Source organism: Pelodiscus sinensis, chromosome 9 (genome assembly GCF_049634645.1).
Source record: "Pelodiscus sinensis isolate JC-2024 chromosome 9, ASM4963464v1, whole genome shotgun sequence".
NCBI classification, from domain to species: domain Eukaryota; kingdom Metazoa; phylum Chordata; order Testudines; family Trionychidae; genus Pelodiscus; species Pelodiscus sinensis.
Genome location: NC_134719.1, coordinates 64,858,663 through 64,883,866, shown reverse-complemented (window position 1 = coordinate 64,883,866; position 25,204 = coordinate 64,858,663). Strand labels below are relative to the sequence as shown.

General features: G+C 45.4%; 1 protein-coding gene across 5 annotated transcripts in view; it reads right to left on the bottom strand.

Moving 5' to 3' along the window:
- The window catches only part of MTA1 (metastasis associated 1), an 85,500-nt gene that overhangs the window by 35,104 nt on the left and 25,192 nt on the right, over nt 1-25,204 (bottom strand). For 3 of the 5 annotated variants that reach the window (XM_075937074.1, XM_075937077.1, XM_075937078.1), the window contains exons 2-6: nt 20,831-20,898; nt 18,036-18,129; nt 8,548-8,674; nt 8,326-8,389; nt 537-654 (exon numbers count right to left, since the gene is read on the bottom strand). In XM_075937074.1, coding sequence (XP_075793189.1) covers nt 537-654; nt 8,326-8,389; nt 8,548-8,674; nt 18,036-18,129; nt 20,831-20,898 — 471 coding nt within the window. Of the gene's footprint in view, nt 1-536; nt 655-8,325; nt 8,390-8,547; nt 8,675-18,035; nt 18,130-20,830; nt 20,899-24,010; nt 24,123-25,204 lie in introns of those variants that run through there. The other 2 variants (XM_075937076.1, XM_075937075.1) reach the window with 2 other exon arrangements.

Here is a 25,204-nt window from a genome sequence, read left to right as displayed (position 1 = left end):
TCCTGGACTGGTCTATCTACGACAGCAAACCTTATTGCCCCTGCTCTACAGGGAAGAGTTCCAGCACAGCAGCCAAAAGCGACGGGTGATTAGATGGCTGCAGGAGTGGGCATCCAGGAGTAACGGCCAGACAGTATTTAACGGGGGAGGCGGTGGGAGGAACCCAGGTGTGAGAAGAGGGTTGATTCAAAACAAAAGTTCTCACGTGTCTGGTAAAAACGTGGGTTCCGTCACCAGGCGATTCTCAGACACCCTCTTAAAAAAAGAATCGGCTCAAAAGGAACCAATTAATCCAACGCGTTTCAACAGCCTTTATGACCTGGACAACTGCCCACTTGAGCTTGGACTGAAACCCAACTAACTGCCTTCAGCTGATAACACCGCAGTCCCCTCTCACCAGCCAGGACAGTCCCCCCATGTGACCTCGAGGGGAAAGATTCCATATCCCATGAGCCAACAGTCCACTTCAAACAAAACAAAACAGGACCATTTTCTCCATGGCATCTTGACAAGTCTAATAGAATCATGGAAATTACCCTCTTTTAATAAGTCCGTTATATCTGCCTGGTATCTGTTTCCAACACGAATCTCTCCTTTATCAGCCAGGAGAGTCTTTTGCTGTGGATCATACACTAGTGAATAAAAGAAGAAATCCTGAAAAGAAAACAGAGACAAAAGGCAAGCAACGTTATTAACGTTATTGGCAGCCAAGTGACCTGTTGTCAATCACACTTGTGGTTTTTTCTATCGATATTTTTTCATTGGTTGGACAAACGATGAATCAAAACACCAGCCTCAAAAACCAACATGAAATGCTAGGACTTGGACAGCGAAAGGGCCTCATGGCCTTAGGAACACGAATGCAGTTGTTGCAGCCAACATGAGCACAGCTTCCTGCAAACAAGGCTCTGGCACCACCGTGACCAACACCCTGGAACACAAGTGACACGTGCAGAGCAGAGGGACCTAAAGGAAAGCCGAGGGCCGGCTGTGCATTCTCCTCCCCTCACAGGAGGTCCCACCATGCGGCACTGCGGAAGCAATGAAAAAGGCTACTGCGCCTTGCAACATTCCCCAGGCCTCTGGCTGCTCTGTGCTGCGGGTACGGGGTCTCCCCGCTCCAACAGACACTTCCCGCTGCCCATGTGTGGGGCGGCAGAGGGCGGGCAAAAGAAAGCACCGTGGATGAGTGGCGGCACGGTGCCCTCCAGCTCACTTTGAGCCTCCGTGGGGACGATCGGTCGTGAGAGCCCCAGGAATGGAAGCAGCCACAGTGGCACGGTTAGTGCTGATGACATCAGGCTCATCAGCTTGTCAGTTACAAAGCAGCAGAGTCAGTGCTGTCTCAAAAGAACAGCAGCGAGTTTGTTGTCCACGTCCCAGCATTACAAGCCTAGGGCCTCATTTGTGCTTCGGTCCTCTTGGGACGCCATGTATCTAGCACATCAGGCAGGTGGGGGCAGACTGCCCAGCAAACACACAGCAAGGTAGGCTGCCGTGCTGTAGGCTCAGAAGGCTAGATAACCCAGTCCACTCCTTAAAGCAGCGAGGTGGAGTGAAGAACAGTGCTTGTGCCGATGAACTCTAGGCTCTCAGCCAGCTTCTCTCCAGACTGCCATAAGAGGGACAGAGGAGACACGTCAGAGTAGGAGCGGAGGCAGAACACGTGTGCAGCACGCTAGAGCAGACTCCCATTCAGATGCAAAGTTTCTTCACTTCAGAATCTCAAAAATTAGAGTCCAAAGGCTCTTAGCTGCATATTGCAATGCCTTGTAAGCACCGCCTCTCGGGACCTTGGGAAGAGCCAGGATTCAGTTGCAAGCACCTAGGGTGTGTCTAGACTACATGCCTCCTTCGACGGAGGCATGTAGATTAGCCAGATCGGAAGAGGGAAATGAAGCCGCGATTAAAATAATCGCGGCTTCATTTAAATTTAAATGGCTGCCCCGATCTGCCGATCAGCTGTTTGTCGGCAGATCGGGGCAGTCTGGACGCGACGCGCCGACAAAGAAGCCTTTCTTCATCGGCACAGGTAAGCCTCGTGAAACCAGGTTTACCTGTGCCGATGAAGAAAGGCTTCTTTGTCGGCGCATCGCGTCCAGACTGCCCCGATCTGCCGACAAACAGCTGATCGGCAGATCGGGGCAGCCATTTAAATTTAAATGAAGCCGCGATTATTTTAATCGCGGCTTCATTTCCCTCTTCCGATCTGGCTAATCTACATGCCTCCGTCGAAGGAGGCATGTAGTCTAGACACACCCCTATTGTTTTAAAGCTTGAGCTTTGGAAAAAATGGTTTGTCATATGGGATTTGCATATTTAGCATTCGACATTTCTGCCCTCTGCCAGTAAGTTGGCTGCTGTATGTCTGGTGACTAGATACATGTTGAAAAAAAAAATCAAATAAATCCTATCTACAAAACAACTGTGTTCCATTTCTGTCTAATGGGAGTCCAGCCCTCTCTGCTGCTCTCATTCTTGTTCCCAAAAGAAGTGCACCAAGTCCTGTTTCTCTTCGGTGTGGTAGCAGAGTCATAGCAACACTCAAAACGGCCTTGACGCACAGTCCTCCTCTCACCCTTTAGAAGGAAGATGACTCCTGGGATCTCTGAGCAAGGTGCAAAGGAAGGCGTTGCCCCGCGTTCTGGTGCACAGCCCCTGCCACCTTCCTGAACCCCACTCCCAGAAGAACACGTGTATGAGCGCATGCTGCTCTGCCACAGGCTTTTCTAAAACCAAGTTTGTAGCAACATCGTCTCGCTCTCGCGGGACTCCAATGCAAAGAGAAGCCGATCCTTCCGCAGGCCAGTTGGGCTCTCCTGCACCACCTGGTGGCAGAAGTCACATCAGAATTTCCAGCAGTCAACATGCTGGAAAAAGTGACATTCAAACCCCCATGTGAAAGGACTGTGCCATTTCTGATAGTCTGTGCTCATTTTCGCTGTAACAACTGTACGCACCTCCCTCCTAGCGCTGCTTGAAAGGAAGGGAAGAGAAAATTAAACACACACAAAATAGCATTATGCTCAACATGTTTAGAAAAAAAAATCAAAATGGATTGCTGAAATGGGAACTGAATGATGAAGTCCTACTTCTCCAGAGGAGATGAGGTGTGGCAGACATGTCCTGAATGCCCCTTTCTAACCCTGACTGTAGCCCAGTTTGTCAGTGAGGTTAGCCAAATACCAAAGCCACAAGGAAACTGCAGAAAGTTAGGGAAAAGGAAAGGGCCAGAAAATATGTGGGTGACGTGGACAGGAAAATTCCTGGTTTTGCAGTGATATTGTGGCTGTGTTGGTCTGCGAATGTTACAGAGAGAAGGTGGGTGAGGCAATCTCTTTAGCTGGACTGACTTCAATTGGTGAAAGACAAGCTTTCACGTTGGCACAGAGCCTGAAGGCATGCCTCTTTCAGTAACCAATGTTGAACCAATAAGAGATATTGCCGCTCCATTTTATCTGAGGAAAATACAGCCCTCAAGAGAGGTTGGTCAGTCGGCAACGTGTACACAATTAACCTACGGTCAGAAATACTGAGCAGCTAACAGCCTTGGAATGCAACCAAATTCGATTTCACCAGCTCAATTAAAAATGCATTTGAAACATAGTGCAGTTTATTTGTCCTTTTCAGGCCCACTCACAGACTAGAGACCAGCCCGGGCAGTCGCCCTGGGGCACTGTTCTCCAGGCTGCTGGATACCTGCTTGCAAGGCAAAGAACATTTGAGGCTATAAAACAATGCCCAGAGTGGAGGAGGAAAGACGAGATTAAGTGCTTCTGCCCCCTTTGTGATTCTGTGTTCCCATCCCTACCCCACTGGAAGTCAAGAACCAGGGTAAATTCAGATTCTCCCATGGCTTCTCCTCCTCCTCATTCCACTCTTCCAAACTCGAGCTAAAGCAGCAGCGCCAATGGTGACAATGCAAGTCAGCCCCCAAGGAGTTTAGTCCATTGGAAGGGCTATCTAAGCAAACCTCCACTATCCTTCTGAAGGAGACTTTTGTTTTGCCCACGACCTCCCCCAGAAGTTTAGCCTGCATGTCTCACTCTCTACCAGGCACGCAGTCCCAGGTCTAACTGCCCCCTCTTCTGGGAGTGGTCACAGCATCAGGGGGCCAGATTCCAGATCTCTAGGACACTGGTTTCGTTTTCAGTGGGAGCCAGGTTTGAAATGGAAAGTGTAGGTTTCAGGTAGTGGGAGAAAAGGTTGAAAGGAGAGGCAGGTGTTACGTCTCCTTCAATGAATTTATGGCAGGGCAATTGTCTCTTTCTCCACATTCTCTTCAGCCTCTCTTGCTACTGCTTCTCTACACTCAGAAGTTTTCTAGAAAACTCTGTTTCTCTAAATTGTCCATGTCTAGTAAAAACAAGCAGCGATGTAGCATCTTGGGGTACGTCTACGCGGCAGTGTTATCTCGGAATAACAAAATGCGCGTCTACACAGCAAGCCGTTATTTCGAAATAACATCAAGCTGGTGGACATCTTCTTCCGACTCTGGTAACCCTCATTTCATGAGTGAAGGCAGTCGAAGGGAGAGTGCTCTTCCTTCAACCTCCTGTTGTGTAGCCAGCTCCAAAAGCAGAGTTAAGCTATTTCAATTTCAGCTACATTACTGACGCAGCTGAAGTTGCATAGCTTAATTCGACTTTTGCCTGCTGTGTAGATGTGCCCTTAGAGGCTAACAAAAATATTTTTTGTTTTGTTCATCTCTAAGGTGCCACAGGATTACTCATAGTTTTTAAAGTTACAGACGAACACAGCTTCCCCATGAGACTTTTTAGAAGGTTTACTAGTTTGTTACCACTAAAACAGTTCCCTCCTCTGGTACCACTACCATGAAACCTCTCGCATTGTGCGGAGTTTCTTCCCAAAACGCTTGCTCAGTTGTAAAAATAGCCAACACCACTCAGCCCAGAACTCTGGCAGTTAAAAGGGAAGTTAGCAGGGTACTAATTCTAGAGCTGCATCTAAATTGACCTTAGGAAAGCTAGTTCTCCCCTGCCTGAGGTAACCCAGCTCTACAATGGGGAGAAGTATACCTCTTTTCTTTGAAAAGCGCCTTAAACTGCAGATGAGCACAAACAACTAAGTACTGTCAAACCGAGAAACTAACTAGGCCAGTGGTCACCAACCAGTAGATCGGGAGCGACTGGTGGATCTTGGAGCCTTTGACAGGTGATTCTGACTGGTTTGGCCGGGAGGCTGTCAAGTGGTGGCACTTCAGCTGCCCCTCCCAGCTCCTGCCTCCCACCCCCTGGGAGCCTCCTTCTTGCTATGCAGGGCTTGGGGAAGAGGGGGGTGCTGATATCTGGGTGCCCTTCTCCCCCTCCCCAATCTCCACAGAGCAGAATGGGGATGGGATGAAGACAGTTTGCTGGCTGCTTTTGGGAATGGTGCAGGGCCAGGGCAGGGGTGAGCCTACCTTAGCCCACTGCACCATCACCCAGAAGTCACCTGTGGTAAGTGTGCCCAGCTGGAGCCCGCATTCCGAATCCCAGCACCAGTCCTGAACCCCTCCTGTGCTCCCAATCCCTGTCCTAGCCCTGAGTCCCCTGCACTAACTCTCCCAGAGTCTGCACCCTGAACCCTCTTCCTGCACCTCAACTCCCTGCCCCAGGCTGAGCTCCAAATCCTTTAGCCCAAGCTCAGAGCCTGAACCCCCCTCCCCTCACCCAGCCCTCTGCCCCCAGCCTGACAGAAGAGAATGAGGATCGGGGCAGGAGGAAGGCTGGGGTGAGGGGTGGGAAGGAGGTGGGGCAGGGGTGTTTGGGTTTGAGGTAGATCTTACATCGCACTTAAATTCAAAAAGTGATCTTGTGCTTAAAAAGGCTGGAGACCCCTGAACTAGGCTTTCTAAACTTGTGCTTTCAATTGGCATTTTCTCAGCTGCCTGCTGGTGGTTACCATTTTCTGAATACAGTGGGCCTTGTTTGACACCCTGCCCCCTTGGCAGCCTTATGTGTGAGACTCGCCATGTTTCTAGGTTAACATTCTGAAGAGAAAATTGAATATTCAGCAATTAAATCACTTTAAAAAACTTGAACACAAATGTCGGATTCAATATATTTTTTGACCACTACAATAGGTTAGAGGCGTGTTTAGAAAGAAAGCCTGATTGTGGAACGGACTACAGATTACAGTTTGCAAGACCCTGTTTTGGTTTTTTAAACAAGTTTACAGCTGTTGCCATCATGTTTTCAATCAACAGATTTGCCCTGTATCTCATACTTCTGTAACATTGGTCTGGTCAAACAACAAACCCCCTTGCAGATGTTTGCAATGCTACTTTCATATTAAAATTCATGTCTATTTCTCCATAGAAATAAGATTGAAGAAAAACTTGCTAATAATCTCTGAAACGAAGCTCCCAGAGTGTCAGGTCAAATTCCAACATGATTGTTGACACCAGCAGGCAGCTCAGATATGTCAATTGTAACTAAAATTAAACACACAAACGTGTTAATACAAGATTAAAGCAGCACAGTTTAAATCTACAAAAAGACCAGAAAGCAAGGTCCAAGGCCTACATTTTAAACAGATGCTAGTGGTTTGGGATGCCCCAATTTTTAGGTGCTCAGCTGAAGGCACCTTTAATGGGCCGGATATCCAGAGAATGGCGACTTAGCATTTCCTGCAAATCAATCTGGACAACCAAAAATTGAGTCACTATCAAAAATGTAGGCTTAGGGTTCCAATATAATGCTAATTCAGGCAATTTAAATAGTTTCTAACACACATACACACTATATATATATATATAAAATAATTCAACAACAGTAAGCTGTGCGTTTAGCCAGAAAAATCAGAATATCAAATGTTCTATGTGCACAGTATGATACAGTAATTCCTCATTTAACACGTGCCCACTTAACACATTTTTGTGATAAGGTTTTTTTTTTTTTTTTTTTTTTAAAGGGAACGTTTTTTGAATTACATGACCATCGTCAGAATAACATGATTTCCCCAGACGGCCCGTTGCCGGCGGTTGCACGGGGCTACCCCTGCCTCACTGAAAAGCAGTGGAGTGTTCGCCGCTCGCCGCGCCTTTCCCCACTGACTCCCCCTCGCCGGATGCCCCCTTCTCCTCCACCCCTGCTTGCAGGCCGGCAGCTGGGTTTCCCCAGCCAGCCTGTCGCCGGAGGTTGCGCGGGCCTTCCCGTCTCCCTGCAAAGTGGCGGAGGGTTCGCCGTGCCGTTCCCCGGTGACCCCCCTCGCTGGACGCAGTGCGGGTCCCGGCAGACCCGTCACAGGGACATACTCCCAACCCAATTCCCCCCCCGCGCTGTAACCCAGTCCCCTTTCTTCCCCAACCTTGTGTCCCGGTCCCAACAGACGCCACCGGTTGAAACGCAACCCCCACCTTTTCTATTATTTTCAATGGGAAAATTGACCCCACATAACACATTTTCACTTAACATGATCATTTTCTGAAACATATCTCTAGTGTAAATGAGGAATTACTGTACACTATCTTTGCACCCATCAGGCTAGACAGCGCCAGTCTATGCACTGCCACAGAAGAGAGGCAGCTCCAATGACCTCAGAACTTTATCAGGTGTTCACTGGGTGTGTTCACAAATCATTTTCCAATGCTCTAAAACTTCTGTTTCCCAACATGTGTGCCTCAGTAAGGAGGACAGGGAAAAATTCTGACAGTCTCTCACTACCACTAACAGGCTATTCCCAAACTCGGAGTTGTAAGCTTTCGCGGTTATGCTGTTTCATTGAAAATAGACTGGTTAGAATTTATATTTATGAATGGATACAAAAAAAGAGAGGATTATCCCCCCCCACACACACTTTCCTATCATTCAAGCATAAGTTTGACTCTTCCAGATAGAATTTAACTATGAAGAGATACCAACCAAAACGTTAGCCTCAGTGGGCAATTTCAGAAAATGACCTTGAAAAATTGGGTGCACTGTTCTGCAATCTCAACTGTAATGGTCGCCAACAGCAACTTCTATTATTTATTTCAAATTTATTCCTGTCAACAGGTGAGTCAATCTTTGAACACTCAGACTGCTGGGCTGACAAAATAAGTGGTGTTTTCTTTATAGGAGGAGGGATGGTTTAGTGTTCTCACAAATATATAATGGGCTTACTTGCTAGAGCAACAAAAATATTTACAGCAGAATGCAAATTGCAGAACAGGAAAATTGTATCAACCTTGAAATTTTCTAGTAGCCCTTTCAGCACCCCGTAAACCTCAGAAATGAGAAAAAAATGAAACCTCAGAATTGGGCTACTTGCAGAAAGCCTCCACTACTAAACTGTGGCAAAATAACCTGGTGAAGCTTTTCAATTTGCAAAATGGATTCATACCTCCCGTTCCAGATATGATTTAAGGGATTCTGTCTCATTTAATAGAGTAACGCTGCATTTGCCTCTAAAAAAGAAAGAAATCACATTTTATGAAAAAAATAAGATAATAACTCTTACGACATACACAATGCTATTATTGTAACATTTGCACAAAATGTAATCTTACACAGGGGGAATACTAGACTAACATTAGGCTGTTTGCTAGAAGAATTAAGTCATTACCTTATGTGCGTGGCAGGTAACGATTCCAGCTGCCGCGAGAGAAAGAGTTCTCGATGCCTTAGCTGATGTTTCTGTTTCTCTGGTAGGTCAACCATTTCTGGGTTCTCCATCTCTTCTTCCATTTCCCCTAGTTACACAAGGAGGAAAAAGCTTAATGTCACAAACAGTAACTCTTGACCAATCAGAATGCATTGCCAGAAGATCATGATTAAACCGTAAGTAACCACTGCACATGGGACCTAAGCCATCTTCCTCTGTCTCCAACTGCTGCAGCCCTTTGAAGTAGGCAGCTCACACCAGCCGCAGCATTAAGCGGAATCACAGAACAAGTGTGGTGATGCCAACTAAATGCCTACCAGCCTAGCCAGCTACTCTAAGGACATGGCAAATGTCCCACAGCACTGCGACCCCATTTCATTTCCTCTGACCCATACAATATGGTCCTGACCCATTTTACTTTTTGATCCACATTTCTTTGGAACCACAGTATAGCATCCCAATGTCGGAAACGAATCGTCACGCCTACATGCAGCTGAGACAACTGGATCCAGGCACCGTCCCAATGGGAAATGGGTGCAAAAGGGCATGCTTGTTAGGGACAGCTTCTTTCCATTACGTTAGATCCGGCATTTGGAGCCAGATGCCTGTAGGAAAGGGCACAGCATCCAGTCATGGGGGGGAGGGTGCAAAAGGGGGATATTGTCCTTCTACGGAATTCAGACCAGCTCCTGCATTTGCCAGGGACCACGGGGAAGTTATGCCAAACTAAATGACAGCAAATAAAGGGAATCTCTTAATTTTGCAAAATACTAAGTTGTACATATGGTTTTGAAGTGGCCATTCAGCTGAAGAGACTAGCAAAAAATTAACATGCGCTGCTCAGATTTTGCGCTATTTTACCTTGTTTTACCACGCTCCTCCTCACAGTAGTAGCATAATTAGACCAGGTGCGCAATAGTTATTACACCACAGAAGCTGTTAAACATACAGCAGTGTACATTTGCACTGTAGTACTTGCCTAGGACATGGAACACACGGTTTACGTTTGTGTCACAGTTGTATGGTTTCCCAACTTATTCCCTTAAGTAAATTCTGTTTTAGCAGAAAATTAATATCATGGTGGATGACCCCACGCTATCAATGCGCCAGCAGTAATCCACAAACAAGTCAACAAGTCATAGGCCAAGCTGTTTGAAAACTAGTGAATACAAAACACAGAAATGCCCCCCAGCATACTTACCCGTGAGCGCTCGTCTAGAGAACAAGAAGTCTGAGCTATTGAAAACTCTCCAATTCTAATTCTCAGAAGTCATGTACCCTCATACTAAAAAGGCACCTTTTAAAGAGTGAAGACAGAGACGTGCTAGGCTGAGGAGCTCAAAATAATTCTCAATGCCTCTAATATATTTGAAAGCCAAGCATTTTTAACCAAAAAAAGCATATCACCACTATTTGCCAAACACAAAGAGTTGAAAGCACCCACGCTAGGAAAACAAATTCAATCTCAAAAGCTACAATTTTCTTCACCTTAAACCAAGTCGTGTTTTATTTGCTTGGCTCATTTTTGTAATGTAACATGGATGCTAGGAAACGTGTGCTTTGCTTCTCACACGCCCTGCTGTGCCCAGCTTTTCAAAATAAAAAGGCACAGTAGAGTACGCTGGAAAGGAAGCCTTTCCTAAGGTAACAATGAAGAAAAGCCCAATGCAGAATTGCTAACGCTTGTGAGGAGAAAAGTGGGTAGGGACTCCTAAGAACAAAAAAAACCCTGTATGCAAATATCTGTGACCCTTTTAATAGTGAAATGCATGAACCTGATGTTCAACATAGAAGTCAAGAGAATCTGGGTGAATTCAGTGCTAGTACAAGCAAAACTGGCAACACAAAGCCCTCAGCACAAAACTGAAGTTGCGCCGTGCTGGCCACGTGTGCGGTGACCTAAAGGTACCACTGCAAATCCTGCACATGTGGAAAGACTCCGCATCTGCGCCCGGGGCTGACCCTGGCCACACACCGGGAAGCAGGTTTCACCTTCAAAACCCACGTGTGCTTCACCCTCACACAGTTCAATCACTCAGATTTTACATCAACCAAGTGGAATGCCACCCTACAGAATGACCAGTGAGAAACAGGCACTATTAGAGCCTTGGAAAGCATATGCCTTCTCAGACAAATCTGACTGCTTTCATGGCAGTTCTAGAGCGAGTGACTACGGAACACAGCAGATGCAATAGAGTTGGAGTTTAACTAGCATTTGGTACAGATTCACATCACACCTTACATGAAAATGAATTGCTTATCTAGCACTGGCACGCAGTCTGAAAACTAAGAACAAACACTTTCTGCAAACAAGAACATGCAATATATTGAGTTTAGGGAAACACCAGAGGGGTTTGGCAGAGATCTGCGTGAGGCCCACTTTTATTTAACAGCTGTATTAAAGATTTGGGGAAAGGATCACCAGTAGCACAGTAACTGAGTCGGTAGTTAGGTTACTGCACTGGAGAAGACAGAAATGAGCACCGGAGAAGACAGAAATAAGGTGAGAGCCCGGCACAGTGATTTACTTCTTCTGCCCAAGCGCTCACTTTGGGGGAGTGAAAGCTAATACAATTAGGGAAAATTAATTAGAAAATGCAGATATACAACTGGCAGGAGAAAGTCGAGAACCGCCACTATAATTATGAGATCCCTAGAAGTAGCGGGTGGTAAATGAAACATGTACAGTGTCACTGTAAGAATCACTCTAAAGCAGAGTGAGTCAAGCTTGCAGTGCTCTATGATCTATGCATGTTGGACTTTATTTAAAAAAAAAATCGAAGAGGGAGGAAGGGCTAGGCATCTTGATATTCTTGGTGTCACATTCCCAGAAAAATATCAGCAATTGGGAAAAAGCTCAAATACAAAATCAAGCACAAGATGGGCTCAAAAATTAAAAGAGCTAATATGTACCTCTTGACTAAGCAATGAGAAAAAGGGAGGCAGGATATCACACTAACTGAAGAGGAGGAATTTAGCATAATATGTTTAGTTTAAAACAGACTATAGGACGAGAAAATAATGAAATGTAAGAAATTATGTAGGCTGAATATCTGGTAAAAGCTATTTAATCCGTGCTACTGACTTACAAAAACAGTCTATGTGGCCGTGGAAGCCCCATCATAGTTACGACTGGACAACAACTGAGAAAAGAAACCTACTGAAGAATGTGGCTTTTGCTGAGATTAACTAGGTAATTTAATAGGCTTTTCCCCCATCTAATAAGCCTATTCTAAAAATCACACCGGTGTGTAAGCAGCTGGCTGTATTGTTTTTCAATCTCTAGGGAGACAATGAACACAGCCACAGAGTTACATAACGTAGGGAGGTTTGGGGCTTTGGGGGGTTTTTGTTTGGTTGGTTGGTTTAAAAGAAGGCATAGTTCTACGGGTGGACTTCAACATGCATGTAGGGAACGATGAAGATACCGGAGGGGAGTAATGGAAGGAATGGCTTCCCTGGGCCTGAGAGATGAATTGTTATTGGACTCCTGTGCTAGTTGTGGATCATCTATAACAAATATGATATCTGAACACATGGTTGCCCATAAAAAGTACTTGGTACCAGAGCATCCCAGACCAAAGAATGATGGTAAGTTCATAACAGTCTCGCTAGACCCAAGGCCATACATTCTGGACACTTCAATGAACAGAGGGGCGGAGCTGGTGACCTATCACCAACTGAAGGTAAGCTGGATCCAACACATGGGATACTGGCAGAATAGACATAGGAGGCCCAAGCAATCAGCGCAAGTCTCATGGGAATGCCTGGTGGAGGACCCTGGGAGGAAGGTAAGTCAAAAACATGGAGATCTGGGAGAAGGGTCAGGATCTGGAGGGGAGCATGGGCTATAGGCAGAGATAAAGAAGAAACAAGACAGAAGAGTGGGGCAAAATCAAATCAGTACCTTAACTGCCTGCATGCTAATGTGAGAAGTATGGAGAATAAAGAGCAAGAACTCAAAATGCTAGTAAATAAACAACTGTGAAGTATCTGGTTTTACCTTATAGATACACAAATTGTATACACTTGGACTGAGATTGAGATGGAAATAGGAGACAGACTTGTTGAAAGTCTCTAGGTAAGGATAAAAAAGGATAAAAAACAAGGGTGATGTTATGGTAGGGTCTACCACAGATCACCTAACAGGCAAAAGGCAGAAGAGGAGAAAAATCATCCAAAGCACAGGACTTTGCAATGATGGGGGACATCAACTAGGCATCTGCTGGGAAAATACCACAGCAGGGTACAGATTATTCAACAACAGAAAATAAGGAATTGGCACAGATGCTCAATGCCTTCTTTGGTTTGGTTTTCCCCCAAGAAGGTGGATTGGGCACTTGCAAATGCCAGTGAAAATGGGGTATGTTCCAAAGCTAAAATAAGAACAAAAACCAGGTTAAAATTTACATAGACAAGTCAGATGTCTTCAGGTCACCAAATGCATCCTGGAATATTCAAGGAGTTGACTGAGAAGATATCTGAGCCATTAGCTATTATCTTTGAAAAGTCATGGAACATGGAAGAGATTCTAGAAGACTGGAAAAGAGCAAATATAGTGCCCACCTATTTCCCTTTTTATAAGGACAACCCAGGAAGCTATAGACCAGTCAGCTTAGTTTCTGTGCCAGGAAAGAAAATGGGACAAATAATTAAGGAACTTATTTGCAAACATCTAAACGATAATAAAGGTGGTAAGTAACAGACAGCATGAATTTCTCAAGAACAAGTCACGTCAAACCAACCAGATAGGTTCCTTTGACAGAGTAAAAAGCCTTGCGAATGGCGGGGGGGGGGGGGGGGGGAAGAGTGGTAGATGTGATATAACTAGACTTCAGTAAGTTCTTTTATACAGTCTCACATGACCTTCTCATTAGTAAACTAGGGAAATCTCGTCTAGAGGGGGGAGTGCATAATTGGTTGCATAACCATTCCCAAAGAGTAGTTATCAGTGGTTCTCAGTCATGCTGGAAGGGCATAGCTAGAAGGAATCTGCAGCGATCATTTCTGGGATTAGTTCTGTTCAATATCTCCATCAATGATTTAGATAATGGCATAGAGAATATGCTCAAAGTCTGGGGATGGTACCACATGGAGAGGGCTTGCAAGCGCTTTGGAGGACAGGATTATAATTCAAAAGCATCTGGACAGACTGAAGAAATGGCCAGAGGCAAACAGGATGCAAGTCAACAAGGACAACTGCAAAGTACTCTACTTAGGAAGGCACAACCAGTTGCGCACATTCAAAATAGGAAATGACTATGTAGGAAGGAGTGCGACAGAAAGGGACCTAGGAGTGATAGGGGACCACAAGCTACGTATGAGTCAACAGTGTGACACTGTTGCAAAAACAACAAAACATTCTGGGATGCACTAACATGAGTGTTGTAAGCAAGACAGGTCGTAGTACTTTTGCTCTTGCACCTCTTCTTAAGCAGCTGACATTGGCCACTGTCCCAGACTGGACACTGGAGTAGATGGACTACATTTGATATGGTATGGCCACTTCCACGTTAGATTAGTGTTTCTCTCTCTCTCCCTGAACTCACCCAGTATTCTGGGACTCTCCCCAGAGGCCGTTCCGATATTTCCTAGGAATGATGAAATCACAAATCTCATTTTAGACTGTGTCAGATGAATTTTGACTAGATTATCCAGGCAGAGTCAACTAAGACCTCATTCATGAGTCTATACTCAAACTGTATTCACACTCACTGCTGGTATAGAAACTACATAGACTTAGTGACTTCCCAAGGCACCCAACAAATTGGTTTGATAATGACATCTTAAAGAAATTTATTTTTAGAAGCTTTGAAACTTAAGAATGTCACCTTGTAGGCCTGATATCAGAACAGTATCTGCTATAAGCAGATAGCAAAACTGACAATAACTACTCAAATTATTCAACTGGTACTAACAACAACTGTTCATTTATTTTTATGAACCAGGACAAACTAAGAAAAACATTGGTTCTTGACCACTGTTGCCAATTTGCAAAGCAGCGAAGCCAGTTGGGGGAGAGGGTCTTTGATAACTGTTGGAAAATGTTCCACTATACGCTCAGTGCATACATGCCACCTGCCGCTTTATTGCTTGAAGTGTTTTCCTCCTACCGTTTTAGTTACAGCATACAATCTTTGCTGAGGAGACTAGCAGAGTAAATGACATCAAACAGACGTGTGTTCTGACTTGGAGTGCCAATAGGCTACAGTAGTAGTTCTTTGTTTCCTGTCCCAAAATGTTGTGCAGTTTTGCTATAGACTGGTTAAATAGGAATGGGGTTCTACCCTGGAGGCAGCTGCATTTAAAACAATTCCTTTAAATAATTCAACGTGACTATGGAATCTAAAGAGTGGGAAAAGTGCAAAAGGGTGCAAGCGTCATTGTTCAACCATAACCCCCGACAAGCTTCCTATCAAGTGGTAAAAATCAAAGTCTGCAGTTCAGACATAAGAATCATGTTACATACGTTAGGTACAAACGTCACTGCAGAAAGCACGTCAGCTCCCGCCTTGGAAAATGGCTCCAAAATAAAAAAAAACCTGCATCTTTAAGTTTCTGCAGTCCCAGGTAGCTGACCGAGTATACTGAAAAATTTATTTTAGGCCCATTTACTTTAATCAGTCATTTTTCTCTCCACCTCTTTATTTTAAGTAATAGATAAAAGTACTGCTAAATTGCACATTTGTATACTATTTGTCCATTAGTTTCTTTTTCATTGGTAGGTCTAAAATTATGAAGGTGTCAATAGCAGGTTTACTCTTAGAAATTACAAGACTAATTGAATCCAGAAGGATCCGCAGCCACACGGCTTCATTAATCAGCTGAACAAAGGCAGTTAGAAGATCAGTGATGCAGACACATACATCTACTGCAAATGCATCAAAATGAGGTAGCAGGACACTTTATGAAAAGGGATCATTATGCAATCAACTGAAAGCAGTGACAATGTTGATTCTCTCGGATCAAGTATTTGTAGTTGAATATTGTAGGAAATGAGGCGTAATTTCATTCCAACATGCAGGCTATTTATAGTCTTTTCATAATATTTTGATTCTAAAGTTACATTTGGAAAGTATTAATTGCCAGCCACAAACATATTTTTAATTTTTAAAAAGGAGCAATTGGAGCCCCACAAAAGGGGACTTAAAAAAAAAGTCTATTTGGGGGAATGAATGGTGCCTGTACCAAAACAATACAGAAAAACCTCTAAAAAAGGAAATCTAAAGTTGACATACATTGTCTCTTAGTAATAGAGAGGTTTAATGTTTAATTAAAGTTTCCATTAATATCACTGCTCAATAGCTGGATTTTCCCAACAGTCTTCCAAAAAGCTATGAAAGTGAAGCAATGATCTAGTTTTCCTTCTTATCAAAATTATTCATTTAATATAAAAATATCTGTACTAAGAGCAGGATTTCTCATCTTTATCCTTCAAGTTTCAACAATTCCTTCTCACTTCAGTTACTAGCTTATTAAAGCAAGTTGGCTCATTCACGGGTACCTCAATGACTCTGTGTGCAGGGAGGTTTCTATTAAACTTCAGCACTCCTAAGCAATGGAACAGCTAGGGTACGAAAAAGAATCAGTGAAACTAGGCCTTGTGATCAATTATCACCTAAGCCATGTCCAAATCTCTTAACAGTACCATGTGAATACATGTACTTGTATAGGAGTACAGCACACAGATTTAATTACATTCAAACAGATAAGATGAAAAAAAGCTATTCTGAAGGCAGAGAGCATGCACAAGTCTAATTTTTACTGGGTCCTTCCAATGGCCTGATGCCAGTCTCAGATTTTTAGGTTCACTGTTCTGAGGAAGAAGCTGGATCTGTAAGGGATGTATGTTAATAATTTGGTCAGTAGGCATGTCATCTAACAGGTTATTTTGCCTCTGTTAGAGATAGCGGCAACATATTGCGTCACAGTCCTAAGATGTAAATTGGCCTAAAAAGCACCCATCCATTGTAGAGCTGCTTTGTCGGATTTTTATTATTAGCAAACATTTTTATTTGGTTGATTGAGGATTTCTGAAAATGACAGATTAGCTAGCCATTTCCTATCTATACTTACGCTATCTTAGGGAAACATCAAATGCTTTCCAGTTATATGTTAAAATACTGTCAAATTGTTCCTCTAACATACATAACTATCTCGAATTTGTACACTAGACAGTAGTGTAGATAGTGAGATGTACACTAGATTTTTACTGATCTGATCGTTCATATACACAACTGAAATAAATTTCTCACTAAGATGACATTGAAATCTACATACATTTCAAATGCTAAGTATCTGACAGCATAAAACAATCGGCAGAAATACTGGAAGATTTTTATTTTGGTCATTTTAAGTAAAACCATTGTGAAGCTTCTCCCGATTTCTCAGTAAATGTCAGTGGCAGTTCAACTTCTTATTTTTATTAAAAGAAGTGACTCAAGAAGCATCTCTTTGGAATATGCTTAGTAACAGGATCTTGGAAGAAGCTACACATGTAACTAAGCTCCACTGTTGCCCCGCAAATCTTATTTCCTTTTTAAGTAAAAATCTCCCCCTCCGTAAGTTGGTAGGCCACACATTCTTCCTATGAAAACGTTAAACAGCAGCGCATACAGAACCACAAGAAGATACATGTGTATACAGAAGGTTGAAGGGAAAAACTATGGCATACCACACTGAGGAATAGTTTGTGATCATGAAAGTTAAGATTATATGGCACACGCAATGAAGGCCAAGCGAAGGCTGCATGAACAAAAATCTATGGCACTTTCACATTTCAAATGCTTAATCATGAAACTTTAAAAAAAATAAACACTACTTAGCGTTCAAACTACTAAGCAGCACTAGCTCTTTTCAGACTTCTGTCTGCCTGGAAAATGAACAACTTCCTTACAGAGACCATCAATTCAAGACATCCCATACTAGTTGGCTAGCCCGAGATCACTAGCTTTTAGAAGTTTCTAAACATGACCACAGGCAAATCAGATATTCACATTTTTAAACGGATTTTTTAAATGTGTCAAAGATACAATTCCTGATAGTAAACCAACAGGCCACATTTTAATGTTCTCCAGATTTGAGTTACTGGCAAGTGAAGTGACCAGTTTCTCTTGTTTAAAAGCAAGGAGTATATTTCTTTTTCCCAAGCAACTTAATAATTGGTGTCACTTAAATTTTATATCACATGTACAATATACGCACACCTGTGACAACCAAATGACACATTGGGCAACTGACTTTTCAGCACACCTTTGTTTCTTAAATGAAAAAGTCAACTCACCCAACCAAGGGATGCAACTAATTGTTGGGGATGCTACCTGGTTGCTGAGGATGGGGACCATACATGTAAAATAACTTAGCAGCTCCACGATCCATGCATCTTTAGCATCGCCACTTCATCCATAGGTAAAAATTAAAAGTCAATTTGTTTAAATTAACAAGCTTACTTGCATGTTTGTCAGCCAGTACGATCAGCGTACTTGATATGTCCCTTCTTCTGTAGAAACATACCACCTTAGCTTCCACATTGCCATTGGCCGTCTGTAACAGTGAGTAGAAAAGTTATTCTTGGTCGTCAATAAAAAAAACTGGGCCTCAAACTACTGAGCTAGAAATCCATTACAGTAGTTAGAAGTGTAACCGTAAGCACTCCAGCCAAATGCATGAACCTTGCTAGGACAGAACGCATTCTGGAGGAAAAGCAACACTAGCAAGTGTTTTGCAGACCTACAATAGAGAAAAACAGGAGTTATCATACCAGAGCACTGTTCTAAATACTATTTCTTTTTCTCAATCATGTTCTGTACTGGAGAGTACAGAGGCAGGGAAAACAAAACCTCACAAGGCTTCTGAGAAATTAGACTGGGTGTGCAAAGGATGCCAGCAGGAAACACCTTCTTGACCTCACACTCATTTATCTCGATTGCCTGAGGCAGGAGAGTTAAACCTACCTTACTCGCAAACTAACCAAGGATTTGGCCAAATGGGCTGGATGACCTCATGCAGTAATGAAGAGAATACCTACACAGAACCAGCTTCTGACCTCAGTTCACATGTAGCATACCACTGTGTTCCTCAGTTGTCCCATGTACGCCAAAAGTGACCCAAATGGTATCAGGGACAATTTAGTAGGAGTAAGGAGATCAGAATCCTATCCTGTCTCTGTAATTCTGCCTCTCCTGCAGAATTGTCCCCCACAGGTGTCAGGGCAGCTGTTTCAGCAGGAGAGCTGGCCAGCCTCATACTGGGGATTGCACGCTGCCTGAGAAAATAAAATTTACCACGTCTACAACTTTCCAATCTAGTGCAAGCCAAAAGCTTCCCTAAAAAAGGTTAGCCAAAGTAATCAAGAAGTTAATGCCTAAAAAGATAGTACAATAAAAAAAATTCAAGTTGGCAGATATATTTCCAAGTCCAAAAGGTTCCCCCTCCTCTAACCTTCACAGTTTGAAGGGTTAGAAAGAATCAACCAAAAGGTACCATACGTGTAAGATTGGCTCAAACAACCAGTAAGGAGATCAAGGGAAGTTCCAAAAAGAGTAATAATAAAAATGCAACAGGCAGCCAGATTCTTGTCAATGACAGCCAGATGAAAAAGGGAGAGGTTTTTTAAATTTGTTTGTCTCTCTTAAAACAGATCATTTTAAAACTATTTCTGCTCATCACATGCAGTCTTGTTTGCAGAATTTTATCTTTTTGCATGAACACAGCACAGATCTCAATTCTCTTGTAGCCTTCTCCCCACAATGCCTGAGCGATTAACACAAAATGTAAGTCATGCCATCTCACAGCACTGAGGAGTTCTCCAAGAACTAGATTTAAATCTTAAGGTTTAGTAGACTGGAAGCTTGGGGAACAGATGGAAAAGCCCACCCAGAAAAATCCAAGGAAAACAAGGAAATCAAAGGCCAATACAAGGTAGCTATCAAAACCTTAATGGTGGAGGGACAACAATCAAGATAATCAATTTTAGCAAATGATCTTGAATGAGAAACATCAGGCAACACGTGTACAAATGTTTCTAATCGCAGGCACAGTTTTCTGGGGCAGGGCTTGAAGACTCTGAAAACAGGAGGACCCATAATCCAAACCACAAGAGGCCTGATGTCTAGATCTGGGTTGAGAATTTGACCATCTCTGTAAGACTGAGAGAAAGGAGAAAAGTTCCCCAGGAAACTGCCAGTAGATCCAAATACCACACTTGATGTCTGGGGCCATTAAGATCAAGTATCCTGACTCACTCACTCCTCAGGATTAGAAGCGTTCCTAGGCGTGGAGACAATGCATCTCTTCTGGATTACTACTTGCTATAGACATCTCCCAGAAATGTAGTTTCTTGACCATTCTAGACAAAAGACTTCAGACAAACAAGCCTGCCTTTGATGAAGGAAAGACAGGCTTCCTCCGCAGGAGACCTTGTACCAATTGAGAGCGATTACAAACATGACCTGGACTTCACATCCGCTTCTCCAGATGGCAACTTTACGCTTTTGATGAAGGTTCCAACAACAAAGCAGCTTTAAAAAAGGACAAGTCTTCCCACAGCCATAGCATTTCCTTAGGAATTAGCTCCAATAGGAGACTGTAATAGGGAGAGCAGCTGAAGGCTTCATATCATCCTCTGTACCAAAGGGTTTAAGATTCCTTTGCCCTGGCCCTCTTAGAACCTCCATCTATTCGACTGGAATGGCAGTTTGTGTCACGCTGCTTTTTCATCTCCAAGCAAGAAGATATTCTGAGGACTAAGATCATTAAAGCAATAGATCAGCCCCAGAGACCATGAGAAGACAGATCTCAGGAGGTTGACTTGAGGATCTGGTCGTCGACTTCCTCATCAGAGAGGCCCCTAGGGTGTACTCAAGCCATAAAGCTCCTTCATCCTTTCTCCAGGCCAATTAATATTTTGTCTTTGGATCAATCACAGCAACAAGAGTTTAAGGACTGCAGAATAAACCTTGCCTGACCGGCCAAAGCATGAATGCAAGGTCACCACTCGGATAACTTTCAGCTGGTGTTCTCTGACTTTGGCAGGCAGCATGTGACAAGCACCTCTTGAATGAGTGACAGCCTCCAGATACTCCAGGCAATGATCAGGTGTCAGAATATTCTGTAGCTGCAAGCACCTTAAAGATGCTGCAAATGATTTCAAACTGATACCAAGGCAAGTAGAGCAGATGAAGTTCTTTTCAGTTCAAACAACATGTCAGCCAACTGTTTGGGGAAAACATGAGCTCTGCATTACCTTATTGAGTTCTTCTATTCTTCGTATTAAGTAAGGGTTACTTGAAGAATTTTCAAAGTAGACATAATCTGTAAAGACACAGAAGGAAACCAAAGCTGAGTATGTTTTGCTTCAAAGACTAAACACTTGAAATGATATTGCATGAAGACCCCAATACAAAGCAACATGCACGATATCCAGTTCAGCAGCCAGCAAATCACAATACCAGCAGCCAATCTAAAGCCAGTAACTGAAGAGATCATAATCCAGTCTAACATTTAACACAAGAAACCAAAATTAATGACACTCAAAGGTTGAGAAATCCCATCCTCAAAACTGGGTGAATTTACCCAAGGAGGCTTGCTTGCCACCTGTGCATTGAGAAAGCAATGCTTCGGGCATCTCCCAGTCATCAAGCCTTCTCCCCACCTACGAATCCCTTTACTTGCCTTCTCTCTCGAGTTCCTTCCAGCTCCTCGTCCTTGCCTCCATCCCATCATCCCCCTGACTGTCTCATCCCATCTCCTGTTTGCGCCGTCTATGAGCAATGACCCACTTCTCTTGTTATCTGTATTGGAGACTTATTGTTTGCCCTTATTACTGTGCCTGAATCTGCCTGTGTATCCAGGCACCCTCTTCTTCCCTCTCTCTCACCAACATCTGTTTCTTCTGTAAGCTCTATAAGTGTAAGCCATGTCAGGTGAAGAGCTGTCATCGATGCATATGACCCAGCTCCTAGAGCGCTGTCCATCAGTAGATCCCCAGGCACTGAATAAAGGAGGTTAGGAAACTGAGGCATGGAAGGAGACTGGGACCTGCGTAAGGTCCCACAGCCGGCCCGTGGCAGAGCTGGAAACACAGCACTGATCTCCTCTCACAGCCCTGTGCTCTGCCCCTACTCACCGTGCGTTCAGAGATCAGGACAGAGACCGGCTCAAAGATCTTGTAATTTTAAGACAACAAAAGAGCGGGAAGAGGGAGGAATGGGAAAGGACCACATGCACTTAACGGGTGTGCGCCCCTACTTTGCGTTTAGCAATTACATCAATATTCTTGAACTGCCTGTAAGCCGGCCAGCTCTCCCCAGCCACACGCCGAAGGACACTCGCCAGCTACAGGACTCTAGCCCCCTTTTTTTCCAGGGTGTCAATTTTATTTCTTCAAAGTGAAGTCACCTAAGCAAGTACTCCTCTCGGCCAGGCTCTTCTCCTGCGGGGACCAGTCCCCAGGCTACGGCCCCGCACTCTGTCTGCGAGGACTCAAGGTGAGCCTCTCTGCTCCCCACAGGAGTTTGTTGCTCAGGCTCTCCCGGAGAGTCTCCTAGAAACAGGGTTCCTTACCCCACCGGGGGCCTCCCGCGGGTGCCAAACTGCCTCCTGCATTTTCCGTAACCACCGAGCTCTAGCGCATTTGTGCGAGGGCAGGGTGATCTCCCGGGCCTCGTGGCCTCTGTGGGAGGCAGTAGTCAGTCAGAGGTGGGGTTGGGCCAGAGGTCCGTCAGGGCTGCCATCCTGTGTCACTGGCCTGCTGTCTAGCCATTAAGCATTAGTGGATTTCTTGTCCAACTAGAGTAGCTCTTGGCACTATAGCCTACTAAACCAAAGAACCAACCAACCAACCCCCCGGGTCAACTTTTCCCCAAGTCTTCGCAGCCCTGCCTTTTTTTGGGGGGGGGGGGGGCAGGAGTTTGGGGATGTGAGCGGCTCAGGACAAGGGGTTCCAGTGTACGACAGGCTCTGGTTTGGAGTCTGGGGGGAGCAGAAATGTTATGAGGCAGTGACCAGACGGGGGCTTGGCCCCAGTTTGGGTCTTGTTGGCCAGCTTTCATTTTTAAATAAACTATTATGTCAAACACAAAATGTTTCAGCATTGTCTTTATTTAGGAGGGGGTGGGGAACCTGTTTTGAGTCAAAGGCCACTGACCCACAGAAAAGTCAGCTGGGGCCACACAAGTGAGATGCAAAAAAAAAAAAAAAAAAAAAAAAAAAAACACACACACCCACAACCCTCCAACCCCCCCCCCCCCAGCCTCACTAATGTGGCCCCAATTGTGCTGGTGGGGGCAACGGACAGGGTGCTGGAGCAGGGTGCTAGGGCACGGTACTCGTGGGGGGAGGGAGGGGCTTGGCCGGAGGAAGGGACAGAGACAGCTAGGGCCAGTACTTGGGGATCCCAGGTCTTAGGAAGCGCACGGGCTGCTCTTCCCCTCCCCTAAACAGCTGGTGCGCTTCCTGAAATGCCCAGTCTGTCGCTCCGCCAGGGACTTCCTTCACCCCGGCTGCCTGCCTGTGCAGGGTGTGTGGAGGAGTCCCAGGACTGCAGGCCAGCTCTAACTTCTCAGGAAATGCACGCTCTCCCTTTGCTCCCCACGACGGCCATGTGCTTCCTGAGAAGTTGGAGCTGGCATGCAGTCCCAGGATTCCTATTGCCTCCCTCCTCCCCCGGCAGGCAGCAGGGGGAAATCCCCGGCGGTGCGACAGACCCAGCATTTCAGGAACGTGCCAGCTGTTTAGGGGAGGGGAAGAGCAGCCTGCTCCAACCCAGTCCCCCTCCCCTTCCCCAAAGCCAGGCACCCCCCCAACCAAATCGCCCTCTCCTCCCCTTCCCCAAAGCCAGGCACCCCCCCACCAAATCCCCCTCTCCTCCCCTTCCCCAAAGCCAGGCACGCCCCCCCACCCCTCCCAACTTAATTCTCAGGTCTCAGAGCCACTGCCACTACAGCAGCATGTCTCCCTCCAGGCGCTGGGGCACGTGCGCTGAGCGGCCGGCTTTGAGCATGAGCTGACCGGGATGCCATGAGCAACCCAATGCCCCCCCTCCCCTTCCCCAGAGCCAGACACCTCCCCTCCCTGCTGTAACCCAATCCCCCTCCCCCACAACTTTATGCTTGGGTCCCGGAGCCAGAGCTGCTGCACCGCTTCCGGGACGCCATGCGCATCACACCGCTCCCCACTCGATCTCCCTCCCCTTCTCCAGAGCCAGGCATCTCCCCCCGCAACCATATGCCCGGGTCCTGGAGCTGCTGCCAACACCGCTGCCAGTGCTCAGCGGCCAGCTGCTAGCACGTGAAGGCTGGGATGCTGTGTGCGACCTGGCCTGCACGTGCAGGATATGACGCAGTGCACGGGGGCTGTGAGCAGAACGGTGCGAGCCACAAGCACACATGCAGCTCACAGCAGCCCAGCTGTGAGAGCGGCTGACCTGAGCGGTTCCAGGTTCTGTGCCGGTTCCTTCAGGAGCTGCAATTTTTTTCTTTGCACACGGTTCGCGAGCCTCGGGTTGGCCACCCCGATCTAGTCCAGTCGTTCCCAACCTGTGTCCCATGGAAAGTTTAAAAATAAGGATCGGGCCCACCAGGGTGGGCCTGATCCTTAATTTTTTTATCTTTTCTTCCATTTCTTTTATTTCTCCCCCAGCAAGGGGGTGTGAGTGTGTCTGAGATTTTAATAGCTTGAAAAGGGGCTTGCATGCTTGAAAAGACTGCGAGCCGCTGGTCTAGTCTGACGTTTTGCACTAGTCTGACGACCTGCAGGCCACAGAATCTTACCCACCTCAGAAATAAACGGCTACTCTCCGGCTGAGTTACTGAAACCCTCAAATCACGGAGTAAAGGGTTCACATTGCAGAGATACCATTATTTACTCCAGTTTAAACACACAACTGACTGTGCCCCATGCTACAGAGGAAGGCCAAAAACAAAGGGACTCAGTCATTCTAACCTGGTGGGAAATTCCTCCCTGACCCCAAATATGGCCATCAGTTAGACCCTGAGCTGGTGGGCAAGACCGCAGGTAGGTACATGGGACAGAATTCTGTCGTAACCCAGCGCGCCCTCCCCAGCTAGCGCCTCGTCTCCAGCCACTGGGGATTTTTGGTGCTGGCATTCACTGATAAGACTGCCTACCGTGGCACGTGGCCCCTCGAACCATCTCCTCCATAAGCTTAGCAAGGTCAATCTTGAAGCCAGTGAGGTTAGCTGCCCCCACTCTTCCCTTGGGAGGCTGTCCCAGAACTTCACTTCTCTGATGGTTAGAAACCTTCATCTCATTTCAAGCCTACGCTTCCCGATGGCCAGTTGTTAGCCACTGTTCTTTGTCCCCACTGGCGCTTAACTCCTCTCCTTCCGTGGTACTTAGCCCTCTGATATATTCAGAGAGTGCAGTCATACTCCCTCCCCTTTCTTTTGGTCAGGCTAAACAAGCCAATCTCTCCGAGCCGCCTTTCACAAGACAAGTTCTCCACTTCTCAGATCCTCCTGGTAGCCCTTCTCTGCACTGCTCCTGGTTAGAATTCATCGCTCACTCATGCCTTGTAGAAACGCTTTTCTGTCTTTACTGGAAATACCTGTCCTGACGCATCCTAGGACTGCCTTCGCCTTGGTCACCGATGCATCAC